Consider the following 15,716-nt stretch of genomic DNA (forward strand, 5'->3'; position numbering starts at 1 on the left):
ACTTTTCTTATCTGTAAATGAGGATAAAGTCGAGTACCCACTTATATGATGGTTGTGAGAACAAAATGAGTTAAGACATATGAACCACTTACAATAATGCTGGCCTAGAATAGGTAATTAATACATTTTAGTTATAATTAATAATGAATAATATTTTACAAAGTTCTTAAGTTGTATGGCTAAATTAAAGTGTGCAATCAGTCTCTGGTAACTTAATATAAGTTAACTAGTAAACTCATTTAAAACATCTTGGGGCCAGGCGTGGTGGCTCATGTCTGTAATCCCAGCATTTCGGGAGGCCAAGGCAGGCAGATCACTTGAGAACTCAAAAGTTTGAGAAGCCTGGCCCACATGGTGAAACCCTGTCTCTACAAAAAATACAAAAAGTAGCCAGGCATGGTGGTGTGAGCCTGTGGTCCCAGTTACTTGAGAGGCCGAGCAGGGAGGATCGCTGGAGCCTGGGAGACGGAGGCTGCAGACAGCCAAGATTGCGCCACCGCACTCCAGCCTGGGTGACTGAGTGAGACCCTGTCTAAAAAAAACAAAACAAAAAAACTTTGGTATTAACTTTGGTATTCTTGCCACTAATAATTACTTCTGATATCTAGCTAGGTTTTCAGTAGTATAAGACTATCTGAACTGCCTAATCTTAAGAGTCAAGATTACAGAAAAGAGTTATTTGCCTAAATTTCAGCTTACTCTGTATTCAATTCTGAAATTATGTTTAATTCAAAAGGTTAGAGATAAACTTTTCCAACATGTAAAATGTGTTTGGGAACTGTTTTCCCCCTAGAAACACCATTACAAAAATGGATTAGAAATGGCCTTTCAAATAAGAAAGCACAGAAATTGTTTGGGGGATTTTTGTTTTAATATGCATTTGCAACTAAGTCCAGAGACACAGGTAGTTTTTAAAAATAGGTTTTTTAAAAAAACTGGCTAATATAAAAACATTCTAATTATGATTGCTACCATAATTCAAAAGGAGTTTCCAGTTCAGTAACAAATCCTTTACTTTGAATTAATGACTAAAGTATAAGAAACCAGATTAGCCTCCAAAAATTACCAACTTTTCTAAACTCATTTCAAAACTTTTATTTTGGCCAGGCGCGGTGGCTCACGCCTGTAATCACAGCACTTTGGGAGGTGGAGACGGGTGGATCACCTGAGGTCGGAAGATCAAGACCAGCCTAACCAACATGGAGAAACCCCATCTCTACTAAAAATACAAAATTAGCTGGGTGTGGTGGGGCATGCCTGTAATCCCAGCTACTCGGGAGGCTGAGGCAGGAGAATTGCTTGAATCCACGAGGTGGAGGTTGCAGTGAGCTGAGACTGTGCCATTGCACTCCAGCCTGGGCAACAAGAGCAAAACTCGGTTTCCAAAAAAACAAAAAACCTTTTATTTCAGAAAACTTTTCTCATACTTAGAACATCAAACACAAACACACCAAATTATAAGATTTAATGCATCCAAATTAACAGATTTGTTAGAGTAATAAGCAGTGTTTAAAATATACTAGGAAAAGTAGTACCTTTTAAGTACTTATTAAGAATGTACTGCAACCCATAAAATACTGTTTCCTCGTATTTCACCTTCCTTAATTTGGAGTTTTCCGTCTTCTTTTCACGGCATTCAAAGTAGGAATAAACTTTGCTTGTGTTGGGTGGATATTGTTTATAGTGAGTAACCTATGTAAAGAAAAACACTTCTGTTAGAAAACACCGATGAGCAGACTATAAATCACAACAGAAAAGGCTTGAAGTTACTCCAAAACCAGAGAAACTATACTTCTTGTTTGCTATTAACCAGTTTCTTTTCCTGGCTATACCAAACAAAAAATAAGTATCTTACTAAGATATTTTCATAGTTCAGTATCTTAAAACCACAGGAGAGCATTAAATTTTACATACAAGCACATTAAACCTACTACAAGGCCTCTAGGTTGGAAAAGTATTTCATTTGGTTTTGGGGAATAGTCCCTTCATTCAGGCAGAGAGAGAGAGAAGCAGCTGCCTAATGGGCAAAAGAATGAACTGAAAGACAGCAGAATTTGGTATTATTAATATCTCAATGCAATATGTTCCAAAAGTCAATGACTTATCATGACTACCTTACTTGTACATAGTGACACTATGAAAACCTGGATGACAGCAACAGCAGCGGCAGCAAAGGAAAAAAAATCCTGTTTTGTAATCTCTTTTTCTCAAATCACCTACCTAATTGGAAAATAAATTCTTATACAATGAAACATCAAATCCTTGTGAATTTAAAATATGAAGAAGTCTTCCTTAAGCACAAAATTCTTTTCCATGAACTTGGGTAAGAGCCACTACGTAAAAAATTTATCTGCTTTTGTTTTAAGAAAAAGCAAAAAGTGAGTGTTCATTATACTTTGAATTTATTTCCATGTTTTAACCATATTAAAACATTTTACCAATAAAAAATAAAGTGGAAGAATAATGTGTATTTTCCCAATTTCAAGACTAGGAATAACAGTGCCTTAAGGTATAGGGTGAATCATGGCAATGGTGGAATAAATCTTTGCAGACCATTTTTCATGAGTGATCACTGTGAACATAAGCCATTTTTCCTGTTTAGCTTTGATCTCAAGTTTAGGAAAGTCAATGCTGTCTTTGGGTACACAGTCTCAATCTCAGTAAAACTTGGCTCTATCCTCAAGAATCTTCATAGCTTAGTACAAGAATCCTAAGACGAATATATTCCCATTGATGTTTCTGAATGAATGTGCTGTTTCCTTGCCAATGGTAGCATACTTGCAACTCTACAAAAATAGCCCCTAATGCAGCACACAGACAACCTTGGAGTAACAGGTGATCTGAGAGTTTAAGTCAAGCAGGAGACCTGGAGCTTTCTGTTTTCCTCAGGTATAATAGATAGCGATATACTAAAAGGTACAGGGAAGTCTCATCAAAACCTAGAAATATATGTCAGGGCTTATTAAGGTTAGAATCCAGGGGCTGATCCCACTTTAATAAAATTTAAGAAGTAGCTAAGCAAGATAGCTAATACAGAATCTACAGCAATGAAATTTATGTCAATTCACTAAAATGCAAAAACAAATATATTTACGAATGAGTCTGTAGTAATAAATATCACCACTACTTCAACTACTTATGAAACTGAAGAAAAAGACACCTCTACCTAAAAACACACCCAAGATGTATCTAAAAATTAAAATATCCAGTTTACAATGTAAATAACTCCAACTTCTTTAGTGGGACTAAGTAGTGAGGTAGAAGAAAAGCACACATGATGAAGTAAAACTTGAAAAAAGGTGTGGATCTTATAGTACAAGTTTCTAAGTCTGATTCATAGTTTTATTTCTCAATAGTTTGACCCTTACTGTTCGGATAGTTAATGGTGCATTCTATATCAGATTTAAAATTACTAGAAGGCAAGTTATTTTCTTTTTCTGAGAAGATGAAGAGTCAAATCTAAATGGAAATGTCTCTAAGCTATTTAACTCCATAACTCCGTCTAAAAGTATACTAAAAATTTTCCTTTATACAAATACAGCTCCAATTCTGGACAAAAATTAAATATTTACAATTTTAAAGCTTCCGCTATGTTCTCTAATTACAGTACTTTAAAACCTACCTTTACTTAGAATGTCTTCTCTGAAAACAAATATTTAAAATACAAAACTGTCTAAACTGCTTCATTAGAAACAAAGTATGAACTCTAAAAATCTTTGGAGAACCTTAAGAGTATTGTTTTAGAATACAGCCAACGAATCTAAGTTATCTAGGCAAACTTGCAGATAATTAGCCAAGAAACACCATTTATTAACCATCTACTAACACCCAACAAGTTTACAAAAGAATACAGAGCATGTTTAGGTCTACTTATAGAGGCATATGTACATGTTGTTTAATGGGAAAATGTTTTTAAAGCAGAGCTTTTTAAGAAAATATTTCTAACAATATACTCAAAAGGATTTATAATGATTCTAGTTTTGCTAGTTTACTGTCCTCTTCATTTCACTTTCTCCTAAACAGGCCATTTTGAATCTTCACCGGAACATGGAATAATATAGCATAAATTCAAATCAACTGTTATTTTATAAATACTTCATTCACAAATACATATTCTGTACCTACTTCAGACACTGAGGATGAGAAAGAAAACAGACTGATATGGTGTCTATTTTCACAGGACTAATAAGTGCTGAAGAAGGAAGAAAAATAATACATAAACCAAGTAATTTCAGATCAAGATAGATGCTATGAAAATTTAAGAGAATGATGGGCTAGAGGGGACCAAGAAGACTTCTTTGAGAAGGTGACATATGAGCAAGACCTAAATGACAAGGGGACAGGAAATGCTTTGGCATAAGGGACAGAACAGAAGGCAGGCCAGTGTGGTGGGTACTTAAAAGTAAGGTGGCAGGGTGGGGACAGTAAGTACACAATAAGGTCAGAGGTAGGCAGAAATGAGATCATGTAAGGCTTACAGGCTACCCCAAGGAGCCTGGATTTTATGCCAAGTGCAATGGGAAGCCATTATGCTTTAAGCTGGGGTGAATATGACATGATTCACCTTTTAAAAGGATCAGCCTGGTGGTGGGGTGGATAAGAATGGATTATAGGGTGACTAAAGAGTGCAGGAGTTAGGGGCTATTAGGTTAGATAGGAGAATTCGCCCAGTGTTTTTGGAGGTAAAGGGGAACTAGGCTGGTAAATTGGATGTGGAACATAACGAGGGGGAAGAATTAATACCTCCTACATTTTTGGTTTGAGCAACTGCATTAATAATAGTTCCATTTATGGAGATGGGGAAGGCTGTCAAATGGTAGAGAAATGAAGTGCTGAATTTTAAATGTTAACTAATACCAACAAAAAGTTTCATAGTATTCTAAAGTAAACACAAAAAGAAAGCTCTTAAATCATGTTAACTTTTTAGCACGGACTTGACTTCTATTACTAAAGAAAATGGTTCTGCAATAAATACAAAATTATTCAGCAGATGTAAACAAAACAAAATACCTAATAAGATCCCAGCAAACCTTACCAGTGAAAATGCTTCCTAAACTGGCATGGCCCTCCTGCTGCTAAAAGACCACCTGAACATCAATACATATGTGGTAAAGAACTGGCCGGGCACGGTGGCTCATGCCTGTAATCCCAGCACGTTGGGAGGCCAAGACAGGTGGATCATGAGGTTGGGAGATTGAGACCATCCTGGCTAACACGGTGAAACCCTGTCTCTACTAAAAATACAAAAAACTAGCCAGGTGTGGTGGCACGTGCTTTTAGTCCCAGCTACTCAGGAGGCTGAGGCAGGAGAATCGCTTGAACTCGGGAGGTGGAGGTTGTAGTCAGCTGAGATTGCACCACTGCACTCCAGCCTGGGCAACAGAGTGAGACTCCATCTCAAAAAAAAAAAAAGAACAGGCACACACAGAAAAATGTAGTTATTTTAAGATAACTCTCTAGTTGTGCGATTAATTTACTTCATGAAAGGATAAACTTCTAAAAATTATTACATACTAAATAACAATAACTGGTACTATTTTAATGTCTAGAACAAAAAGGGTCTAGCCCTAAGTCAAATAATAGACAGCTTTTTCCATTAAGGAGTGCTGGCCAACCAAGTGTATCAAAAAATTCTATTCCCAAGGCTAAATATCCTTGTTCCAAGTATGACAGTTTAAAAAAACAGGTATGAGATATGACACATATATTTTAGTTGAACAGAATCCTTTTGGGAGAAGAAAGCCTAGTTTTCTCTAGATGCTTCTCTAGATGTTCCACAGGGCTGATTTGATGTCTTAGGGTTGATTTGAAGATCTTTCCTTCCACAATGGGATCACATGATCAAATGTTTTCAGTTATACTTTTAACTGCTAAAAAATCACAAGCCAACATTTAAAAAATGAGCTGTATATGTAAGATCACATGGGATAACATACCCAAGGTCACAGGGCAAGTTATGTTAGCTACATAATATCTAAGGGCAATCAGAAGAGGATATACTCTGCCCAACACTGGCTAAGACTTACTGCTGCTTCAAAGCCAACATGCTACAAACAGCAAAAACCGCAACTGAGTCTTCTTTTCAGTATTATTTAAGATTTCTTAAGCCCTGGAAATCTGTTGCCCCCAAAAATAATTCACTGCTATTTGGCTTTCAAGCAATACTCACTCATAAATATGACTTAAGGATTTTGGGTTATATTATTTTGGGGAAGGAGAGAAATTGTAAAACCACCTATAATCATATTGCCTCTTCCCTTAAAACCTCTTGCATTGAGTTTCTAATGACTTGTATCTCTTTTGCCACACCTTTAAACCAGATTTCATTACCTCACAATGAGAACACCGCTTAATTATTAATGACCTAAATTAATCTCCCTATGAAGTATATTCATTTATATATATTTTATTTATGTTGCTCAAGTTTTTCCTATAATTTATAACATAAAACAATGGAAAAATTAAATAAATGGACAATGTCACATATATCTTTATGAAAGCATAGTCTCTGGAGTACAAGTTGCAACAGTACCCCACTCATGAGGCTCAGGTTGCCTTGGGAGCCACCGTGACAATACCGAAGCATCTGTTCAGAAGCAGTGAAGGACAAGTGACAAAAATTTGTTATTCGGCCGTTGGAGGAAGCAAAATTTTCTTTTTTTGAAAAGAAGGTGCCTTGAATTCCTAATCACCAAATATAAATTGCACATCTCTTTGAAATTTCTATGAAATCAACTTCCCTCCATCCTGGATTTCAAAATACTACTTATCTTTGTCTTCTTTTATAATACCCAATAGGTGACCAATATTTATTAAATGAGTGGTTAAAACTATGCTGAATTCTAGATAACCAGCTTACAGATGACCCTTTGAGAAGCAACCTACACAGGACAGCACATTTCCTAACTAATGGGTAATGTGGTTTAAACTGTGTCCCTTCTTATTTCTAACAAGAACCAGGATGAAAACAGAGGAACCACATTTGTCTGTGTCCTTAATTCCTTCCTATATACAATAAAGTATGAGGTTACAGAAGTGAATGTATATACTTCAAATGCTCCTTTGGTCCAAATTGTTCTGGACTCTCTTGACAGGATACAAGACAAAACAAAATTCCCATTGTCATGTGCTTGGCTACCATACCATTTACTTGCAAAATAACTTTTGTAGTGCTTAGGCAATCAATTATTCTTCCTTCAGTTTTAGAAGAAATCAACAATATTTTGCTCTCTTCATCAACACATTTAAAACTACTAGAGTTCCCAATTTTGGCCAATAGTTTGTAAGCACTGATAAGGATATGTAACATTCTCACGTAATTTCTAAGTAAGTTTCATTACTCCTAACCTCAAGATTATCATTTTTGTTCTTTTTGCTAGATAAAAAGACAAAAGTGTAAAACAGGTTATAAGGACCCCTAAAAACATAAGGGAAATGAAACTTAAGACTTAAATGTGACTGTGGAATACACAATCTATTTCAGCATACTGCGGTAAGCCACTGGTATAAAACGTTATCAACTTGATTGCATCCCCTAGAGGTGACTTTTGGGGGAAAAAATGAAAAATCTAAGATGAAAATATTCTGAAGTTTCATATTATAAAGGAGATAAAACATACCAGCCTAACTTGAAAGTTTACTTCAAAAGTAAACTTTACTAAATAGGTGCAAATTCTAATAGTGCAATTAAGTATGGCTCACTAGATGAGAAACCTTTTAAGGTAATTCACTATTCTAACTAAAAGCACCCCAGAAAACTGATGTTAATTTTACATTCCTTATGTATAATGGTTGGAGGAACTGCAAACGAAAGGAAGTTGCACTCCTCTTTGTTTTTAAAATTTAGACTAATCAACCTCCCTTTACATTTGGCTAACATGTAAAAAAAAAATCTGACAATTATTTTAGATTTAGTTAAGAAAAAAATTCTACAAAACTACGAATGAGGCTATTCTAAAATCACTATTTAAAATTTTGAAAACACTATGATTGAACCAAGAGAACACAACAGGAGGTTTTAGGACCAAGTAAAGGACCATAGTTAGGGTATTATCACGTATACTTGACAATGTTATCAAGGATCATACTTGATAGTGTTCGGATTTTGCAATACTTTAAACTTGCATCTAAAAGACAACTTGTTGATGGATCTTGGCTCGATTTCAACAATCTAAATATATAAACAGCATTTTAAGCTGATTTGAAAGAAACAGACAACATTTAAGTAAAATGGAATTCTCTAAAATACTTTCTCGGAATATCGAAAAGGGCTAAAAACAAAGGAAAAAAAAGAATCAAAACAAAAACATGAGAGTACTATGTTTTACCACTGTATTCCAAAACCACTATGTTGCTCAAGTAAAATTTACTTTACCTCTTCCCCTTTACTACCGCGTGCTTCCTATCAACTGAATGTGGCAGCTACCCACGCAAAGTGTTCAAAGGGCATGTGAACGCAACGTTGTGCCATTCCCTCTCCACAAGTTCTCTAGGGTTAAAACTACAGTTCCTTTAAATCCTCGTGTTTCACTTTCCTTTTCACAGAAATCCTAGTGACCCTAAAGCAGTTAAGAGAAGATCGGCCTCTACACCCAGGGATAAGGAGCACGAGCAATCACTAGGTGCGAAGGAGTTTGAAACGGAGCCCGGCAGAGTGGGATAGGGGAATCCAGTACGGCTACTGGGGCCAGGCGAGTGTCCGCCGCGCCGGAGCAGCAGACAGAGGACCGCAGCTGCTCCGGCACCCGTGCCAGGACTTCTCCCACCTCGCCCCCTGGAAGACTTACCTGCCCAGCCAGGGGCGAGCGCGCCGGGCCGGCTCGGCGGGGAAAGCCCCGCTCACTCTCCACTGCGGGTCCCCGGGGCCGTTACCTAACTGGTCCCAGCTCCAGGCCAAGAGGCCGCGCTTCAGAGGAGGGCGTGCACTCGCCGGCGACGCCCAAGCCCCGAGCACCGGAGCCCGGGACTCCGCCGGGGCCCGCCTCAGACCCCCGCCGCGCCCCCGCCGCCGCGCGTCCCCAGGCCCCGCCTCCACCGCCCAGCCCTCCATCCTCCTCCAGCCACCTCCTGCCCACTGCGGCGCCTCCTCACCTGCCCCAGCCGCCGCCGCCCGCGCCTCCCCCGGGCCTCCCCGCGCCGCGACCCTAGCCCCAGTCCCAGCCGCCCCCGCCCCCGAGCCGCGCGCTCGCCTCCAGCGCGCCCGGCTCCTCGTCACCTGCCCCCGCCCCGAGCTTTACCTTGTAGGAGTCCGTGGCCAGGAGGATGTTGAACTCGGCTTCTGCCGCAGCATTCATCTCGGGCCAGAGGGCAGGGGCCGCGCGCCGCGAACTCCCCGGCGCGGCTGCGAGGAAGGAGAAAAATGGGCTTCACCGCGCTCCGTTGCTTAAGTCACTGCTCGGTCGGAGGAGGAGGGGGAGAGGAGGGGGAAACGGAGAGAGGGGAGGGGTCAGTGGAGGGCGGGCCCGGGAGCCGTGACGCGGCGCGGGTGACGGCGGCAGCAGCTCGCGTGCTCGCAGTCTGGGATCTCTGGAGGCCTCGCCACCTCGGTCCCCCCGCCCTCACCCCATCACCCTCGCGGAGCCGAGAAAGGGCGGGGCGCGGCCGCGCGTGCGCAGTGCGCAGGGGGCGGGGCGGGGAGGAGGACGTGAGGCACGCGCTCTTCCTCGGAGCCGCCAGCCCCGGGAAGCTGGAGGCAGCGGGGCCGCCCCGGCGCGTGACCTGGGCGCTCGCCTGAGTTCGAGTTCCCGGCCCAGGCGCGGGAGGGCGGGGCCTGGAGGGGGCGTTCCCAGCCTCGGCCCTCCCAGAGGAGCCGGTTCGCCCGCCCCTCCTGGGACCTTCCGTCTTACCCAGTCCTGGCGGGTTTTCTGAGTCCTCCTGAAGTCACACCACCCGGCTGGAGGGCCAGGAGCCTCCTACTCCCCATCTCCCCGTCCACCACGCGCAGTTACTCACCTTTGTCTCCAGCCTGGATTAAGGATCCAGCCTTTCGCCTCCATCCCTCTTGTCCCTCCTGATCCTCCTGACCTTGTCTTTAAGATCCCAGGAGCTGCGGTGAGGAGTGAGGCTGAGGGGCCCCTTTCATCTGACGCAGCGACGCCGCTTTCCTCCGGCGGCTCTGTCTATGGCTGAGCTCTTTGATCCTTTGAGGGATGGTTTGACTTTCCCCGAGCAAAGAGCCTGTGTTGAATAGCGGGGATAGAATTCAGTCCTCATAGACAATGGGAGGACAAGACCTAATTGAACCGAGTATTGCCGGGAAGGAAAAGGCAACGGGCCAAGCCTTTGACAGGGTGCGAAACTGACTTTTATCATCGTTATAGTCTTTAAATCCTGGAAAACGAGTTGACAACCCCCAAATAAAGAAGTGTAATGACGTCGGATGACTTCACCCAAATACAGACCATTCCAAGAAAGACTTGCGCAGTTCTCATGCATGGTTGCGTTTTTGCATAAAACGAAGATTCCCTTTGTCCGCATGTTTAATAGCTTAAAAATAAAATGAGGTTTTTATCGGATACAAGTAGCCAGGAAAAAGTGATACAGTGAAAACGATTACAGGATCTTTGTAGACTTGTCTTTCAAGTTATTAGAAGTCTTATTCTATCTGGGGGCAGTGATGGTGATGGTGTTAGTGGAACTTGTGAATTGAGATTCATCTCGGAACGGGAGGCACGGCTGAGACTTCTGATAAAGACAACTTCAGTCTACACTGTGTCTTGAAGTCAGTACCTATTTTTGACAATCACATACAGCTACACGTAGATACAATACAGGGCAAAGATCATGGAAGTAGAAGGTATACCCAAGCACTCACCAATGTAGTAAATACTAATACACTTAGAATTACTTTCAGCAACGAGGTTTGAAACAAGAGGGCTTATTTATTTATTGGTTGATCTTCCCTGTGTTTTACTGGGGAAAATTATTTGTACACGCATTTAAACAAATTATTATTATTTTGAGACAGAGTCTCGCTCTCTCGCTCAGGCTGGAGTGCAGTGGCGCCATCTCAACTCACTGCAAGCTCTGCCTCCCGGGTTCACACCATGCTCCTGCTTCAGCTTCTCGAGTAGCTAGGACTACAGGCGCCTGCCACCATGCCCGACCAATGTTTTGTATTTTTGGTAGAGATGGGATTTCACCGTGTTAGCCAGGATGGTCTTGATTTCCTGACCTCATGATCCTCCCGCCTTGGCCTCCCAAAGTGCTGAGATTACAGATTTCAGCCACCGTGCCCGGTCTAAACAAATTATTTTTTAATATTTGATTTTGGGAGGTCTTTTTATATTACTTGAAGGAGTACAATTCAAAGAAGGAAAAAGATCATTTTTGTCCTCAATTTGGTGTTTCTTCCTTCATTTAAAATTTATATAACCTACTTTACTTATAGTACAAATTCTTATTTGTTTAGCTTCCTGGAATTCATGTATCTATAAATGACCACTGTTCTATGCTGCTTTATGGAGAAAAGAAAGTAGGATTCTGATTATAATGTGGGCTTTGTTTATGGTAGTATTTTTTTCAAGATGCAAAATTTGATCTTGCAATCTTTGAGTTGAATTTGCAGTTTTAAAATAAAAAGGTCTTGGCCGGGCACGGTGGCTCACGCCTGTAATCCCAGCACCTTGGGAGGCTGAGGCGGGTGGATCACGAGGTCAGGAGATTGAGACCATCCTGGCTAACACGGTGAAACCCAGTATCTACTAAAAATACAAAAAATTAGCTGGGTGTGGTGGCGGGCGCCTGTAGTCCCAGCTACTCGGGAGGATGAGGCAGGAGAATGGCGTGAACTTGGGAGGTGCAGCTTTAAGTGAGCCAAGATTGCGCGACTGCATTCTAGCCTGGGGCGACAGAGTGAGACTGTGTCTCAAAATAATAATAATAATAATCATAAAAAGGTCTTATATCTGTGCAAATAAAAAATATTATTGTATCGACATTGCTTGTTAAATTAAGGAGTAAGGCCTGCACACGTATTAGTAATATGATTCCTCACAGTAGTCTACAGAGGAAAAAAGTGACAATGAAGTCATGTTACCAATAGGACAATCATCATTTGCCTGAGATAGAAATAGGCACATTCTCTATGTAACTACATGCTTAAGCTGGACCAATTCAGAATTAATTGGGGTTTAGAACTATGAAATTATCACTGAAAACAGAGCCAAGATTTCATTTTGAAATGGCCTCCCCTGAAAGACAATTTAACAGCTAGCATTTAAGGTTGGATGTGGCGGCTCACGCCTGTAATCCCAGCACTTTGGGAGGCTGAGACAGGCCGATTGCTTGAGCCCAGGATTTCGAGACCAGCCTGGGCAACATAGTGAAAACCCGACTCCACAAAAAATACAAAAATTAGCTGGGCGTGGTGGCGTGTGTCTTTAGTCTCAGCATCTCTGAAAGGAGGATGAGGTGGGAGGATTGCCCGAGCCCGGGGAGGTTGTAGCATGTAAAGGACCTGAGAAACTGTTTTTCATAGGTCACAACAACATGACAAATAATAACACATAGACTCAAACGGGCCCCCTCGCTTGATTCAAAGCCCTGTTTATACCATTAGCAGTCAGGCACTGCCAATTGGGCATGCAGCTCCTTGTATCTCTCCCTCAGAGTGCTATGAAAGACCTAGGGCTTATATATTTGTTCAGGCAAAGTGAGTGTATCTGTGCCACTCCTGTTGTCACACACCCTTGCAGACAGCCGCGGCTGCATCTTTATATTTCAGTTGCCTCAGATACTACAATCTGACCTGAATTGACCTCAGTAAAAAACATTGGCGAAGTAGGCATGGAACTCACCTGCCTACAACCCTTGACAATGGTCTTATCCATCTCCCTTTATCATTTCCTCTAGACTCGCCAATTAGCAATAATTGTCACAAAGACAAATGTAAAAAGAGAGCTTTGAAAAATTAAACTTGGACTTTTTTTCTTATTCAAACTTCCAAGGCCCTTTGGGAACCTTCCAGAGTTTTAATTTCCTAGGAAAAGGCCTCATCCACAGAAAGACATGGTCTTCATAGATTCAATGATTTATCAGTGCTATATTCCATAATGACTCAGTCAGCTAAGCCTGTACAACCACACAAAGAGACGCACAGGAAACTATGGAGTCCTCGTCTAAAGCTACAAAAGTGATAGAGCAACTGTCATCCACACACAGTAAAAATGAGTGCACATGTATAGACTGTCCACAGACATTCCACTGCAAAATGTAATTATACCCTTTCTATGGTGTCTTTGTAGTCTGCACTCTCCTAACCAGCAATGCTGAGTCGATCATCTATCTGATGTGAAACTGTCTTCAAATCTCACACAGGACGTCTATCGGAATCTATGTTTGCTGCATGGCAAGTCTCGATTTTCCCATCTCTATTAGTTGTGTTTTTGTTTTCCATTAAATTCAAGTATACATTTTTCTAATTCCAACCAAATTCAATGGGAAATAAAGATAAGCAAAAATAAAAGGTTTAAATTCACCTTTAAAAGTAAGGTAAATGTGCACATTATGATGCTACATGTGGGGATTCAGATGTCATCATTACTTACAAATTTTGCTAATGGCCACTTATTTAAGATTCGCTAGCCCAAATCAGTGACTGAGAGAATAAGACCGTTTGAAGTATATAGACATGTCAAGAGCTTTGAAATCAGTGTTTTCCTAAATAAGGTCTGCTTATCACTGATGTACATGAAATACCTATCAGTGGTACTAAGATACATGTTTTTGTCTTTAATAATTATGTATTTATCTTAAATGAGTTTTTTTTTTGTTTGCTTTTTGAGATGGAGTCTCACTCTACCACCCAGGCTGGAGTGCTGTGGCATGATCTCGGCTCACTGCAACCTCTACTTTCCAGGTTCAAGCAATTCTTGTGCCTCAGCCTCTTGAGTAGCTGGGACTACAGGCACGCACCACTATGCTTGGCTAACTTTTGTACTTTTAGTAGAGAAGGGGTTTCACCATGTTGACCAGGCTGGTCTTGAACTCTTGACCTCAAGTGATCCGCTCACCTTGGCCTCCCAAAATGCTGGGATTACAGGCATGAGCCACTGCCTCTAGCCTCTAATGAGATTTTAAAAATGTAACTAGCACATAAAACCTGATTTTTTGTGGGAGGGGTATTATTACTTAGGATGAAGCTGAAGGATGTGGGCACTCAAACTGGTGAACTTTACTATTTCTTTTCCTTACCCTTCCCTAGCCTCTATGCTGTTTTCACATCCCCCATATAAGACTGGTTTTCTTGAGGAAGCTGAACATGAAAGGCTATATACTGTCTGATTCCATTTTTCTGAAGTTCTGGAAAGGGCAAAGGTATAATGAAAGAGCAGATCAGTGGTTGTCTGAGACTAGGATTATGAGAAGCAGAACGACTGCAAAGAGGTCTGAGGAAATTTTTGGGGTGATGAGGATGATATATGTGGTTATACAACTGTACGCATTTGTCAAAATTCATTGAATTCTGAGCTTAAAATTGGTGAATAGCATACACATTAGATCTTAATAAAACTGAACTAAAAAAAGACTGATTTTCTTGTAATCATTTTAAATATTTCCCCCTCTTCTCCCATTTTGTTTCCTCTGTTTCCATTCTCATCTTCTGTTGTTACCATGTTGCTTTACATGATAGGGGATGAGCGCCATTTTTGCCCTCCTCCAAGGAAGGATAGTTCTTGAAGTTGCTGAATGTTTTCAGATGCCAAAAGGAGTCTGAAAAATCCTGCTATTGAGTAGGAAGCAGAAAAGGGAACAATCTCAATATGACTCAATTCAAGACGAAATGTAAGAACACCTAGTATACAGACAGTACCATACAAAGAAGCACTGGAGGACTTTAAAAAGAAATGCTATATTTTCATCAGCTCTTCTTTCCAAGCAAGTGTGAAATGACTGGGGTCTGGAGTGGGGAGGGGGAGACACAACAGTATAGGTAGTTAATTCATTATTCCCAGGAAACTCAGCATTTGAGTCAATCAATATAAAGCTGCACATGGACATAACCCATGACTACAGGCACAGTGTCTTAGGAACAATTAAGACCTCAATAATCATAAACCAGTCCCCACCCAGTTTCCACACCCTGGACTCTTCTAGATCAAGAACTGCCCCACCTATGAAACCTTAAACTGCAGCAGTGCATTTCTTGATCAGTTCATCCTGCCTTTCTAGGTCATTCACTCCCCTCCCAATACACCTCAACTTAGCTCCCAAGACCTTTGTCTCTTGCTCAGCATTTGCCCACATGACTTTCCTTCCCTTCTTATTGCCTAGCCAGACCCTATTCCTTCATATTGTCAACATCATCTCTGGCTCCTGTGTCTCCTAGCCCTCCGGTCCCCCAGATCCTTACCTTTTTTGCTCTTAGAGTATCCGGGAGACTAAGCACTGATAGGGAACATAGCCATGAGTTTGCCAACCATAGTGACACATGTAATGCTGACAGGCAATCCATTTATTTCCCCCATTCAGCTTTCCTTCTCTTTTTGTTTAGTGGTGATTTGAAATATTTACCCTTCTCCTCAAACTCCTTACCTTCAAACAACTTTCTCTCAGCAGATGATGTAGTCCCCTATGCCAGTAAGAAAAACCAAGGCCATCAGGTGGAAATTCTCTAAACTGTAATATCTACAAGACCAAAGGTCTGTCTTATCTAGAGGTCTATGAGAAAAGTGTAGCACCAGGCACAAAGTAGGAGCTTACTCAATATTTATCGA

At 41.1% G+C, this 15,716-nt stretch overlaps 1 protein-coding gene and 1 long non-coding RNA gene across 3 annotated transcripts in view; one reads left to right on the plus strand and one right to left on the minus strand.

Annotated features, from left to right (window-relative positions):
- The window catches only part of LOC103226705 (uncharacterized), a 139,462-nt gene extending 137,933 nt beyond the window's left edge, over nucleotides 1–1,529 (plus strand). For both annotated transcript variants that reach the window (XR_005242386.2, XR_005242387.2), the window contains exon 4: nucleotides 1,108–1,529. This is a non-coding gene — a long non-coding RNA (uncharacterized lncRNA). The remainder of the gene's footprint in view (nucleotides 1–1,107) is intronic.
- Nucleotides 1–9,576, minus strand: part of NAMPT (nicotinamide phosphoribosyltransferase) — a 37,362-nt gene extending 27,786 nt beyond the window's left edge. The window contains exons 1-2 of the mRNA XM_007982516.3: nucleotides 9,237–9,576; nucleotides 1,536–1,692 (exon numbers count right to left, since the gene is read on the minus strand). Of these exons, the coding sequence (XP_007980707.1) occupies nucleotides 1,536–1,692; nucleotides 9,237–9,293 (214 nt within the window). The 5' untranslated portion in view covers nucleotides 9,294–9,576. The remainder of the gene's footprint in view (nucleotides 1–1,535; nucleotides 1,693–9,236) is intronic.
- Nucleotides 9,577–15,716: the final 6,140 nt, after the last annotated feature.

This window comes from Chlorocebus sabaeus, chromosome 21, assembly GCF_047675955.1.
Source record: "Chlorocebus sabaeus isolate Y175 chromosome 21, mChlSab1.0.hap1, whole genome shotgun sequence".
Classification (NCBI taxonomy): Eukaryota; Metazoa; Chordata; class Mammalia; order Primates; family Cercopithecidae; genus Chlorocebus; species Chlorocebus sabaeus.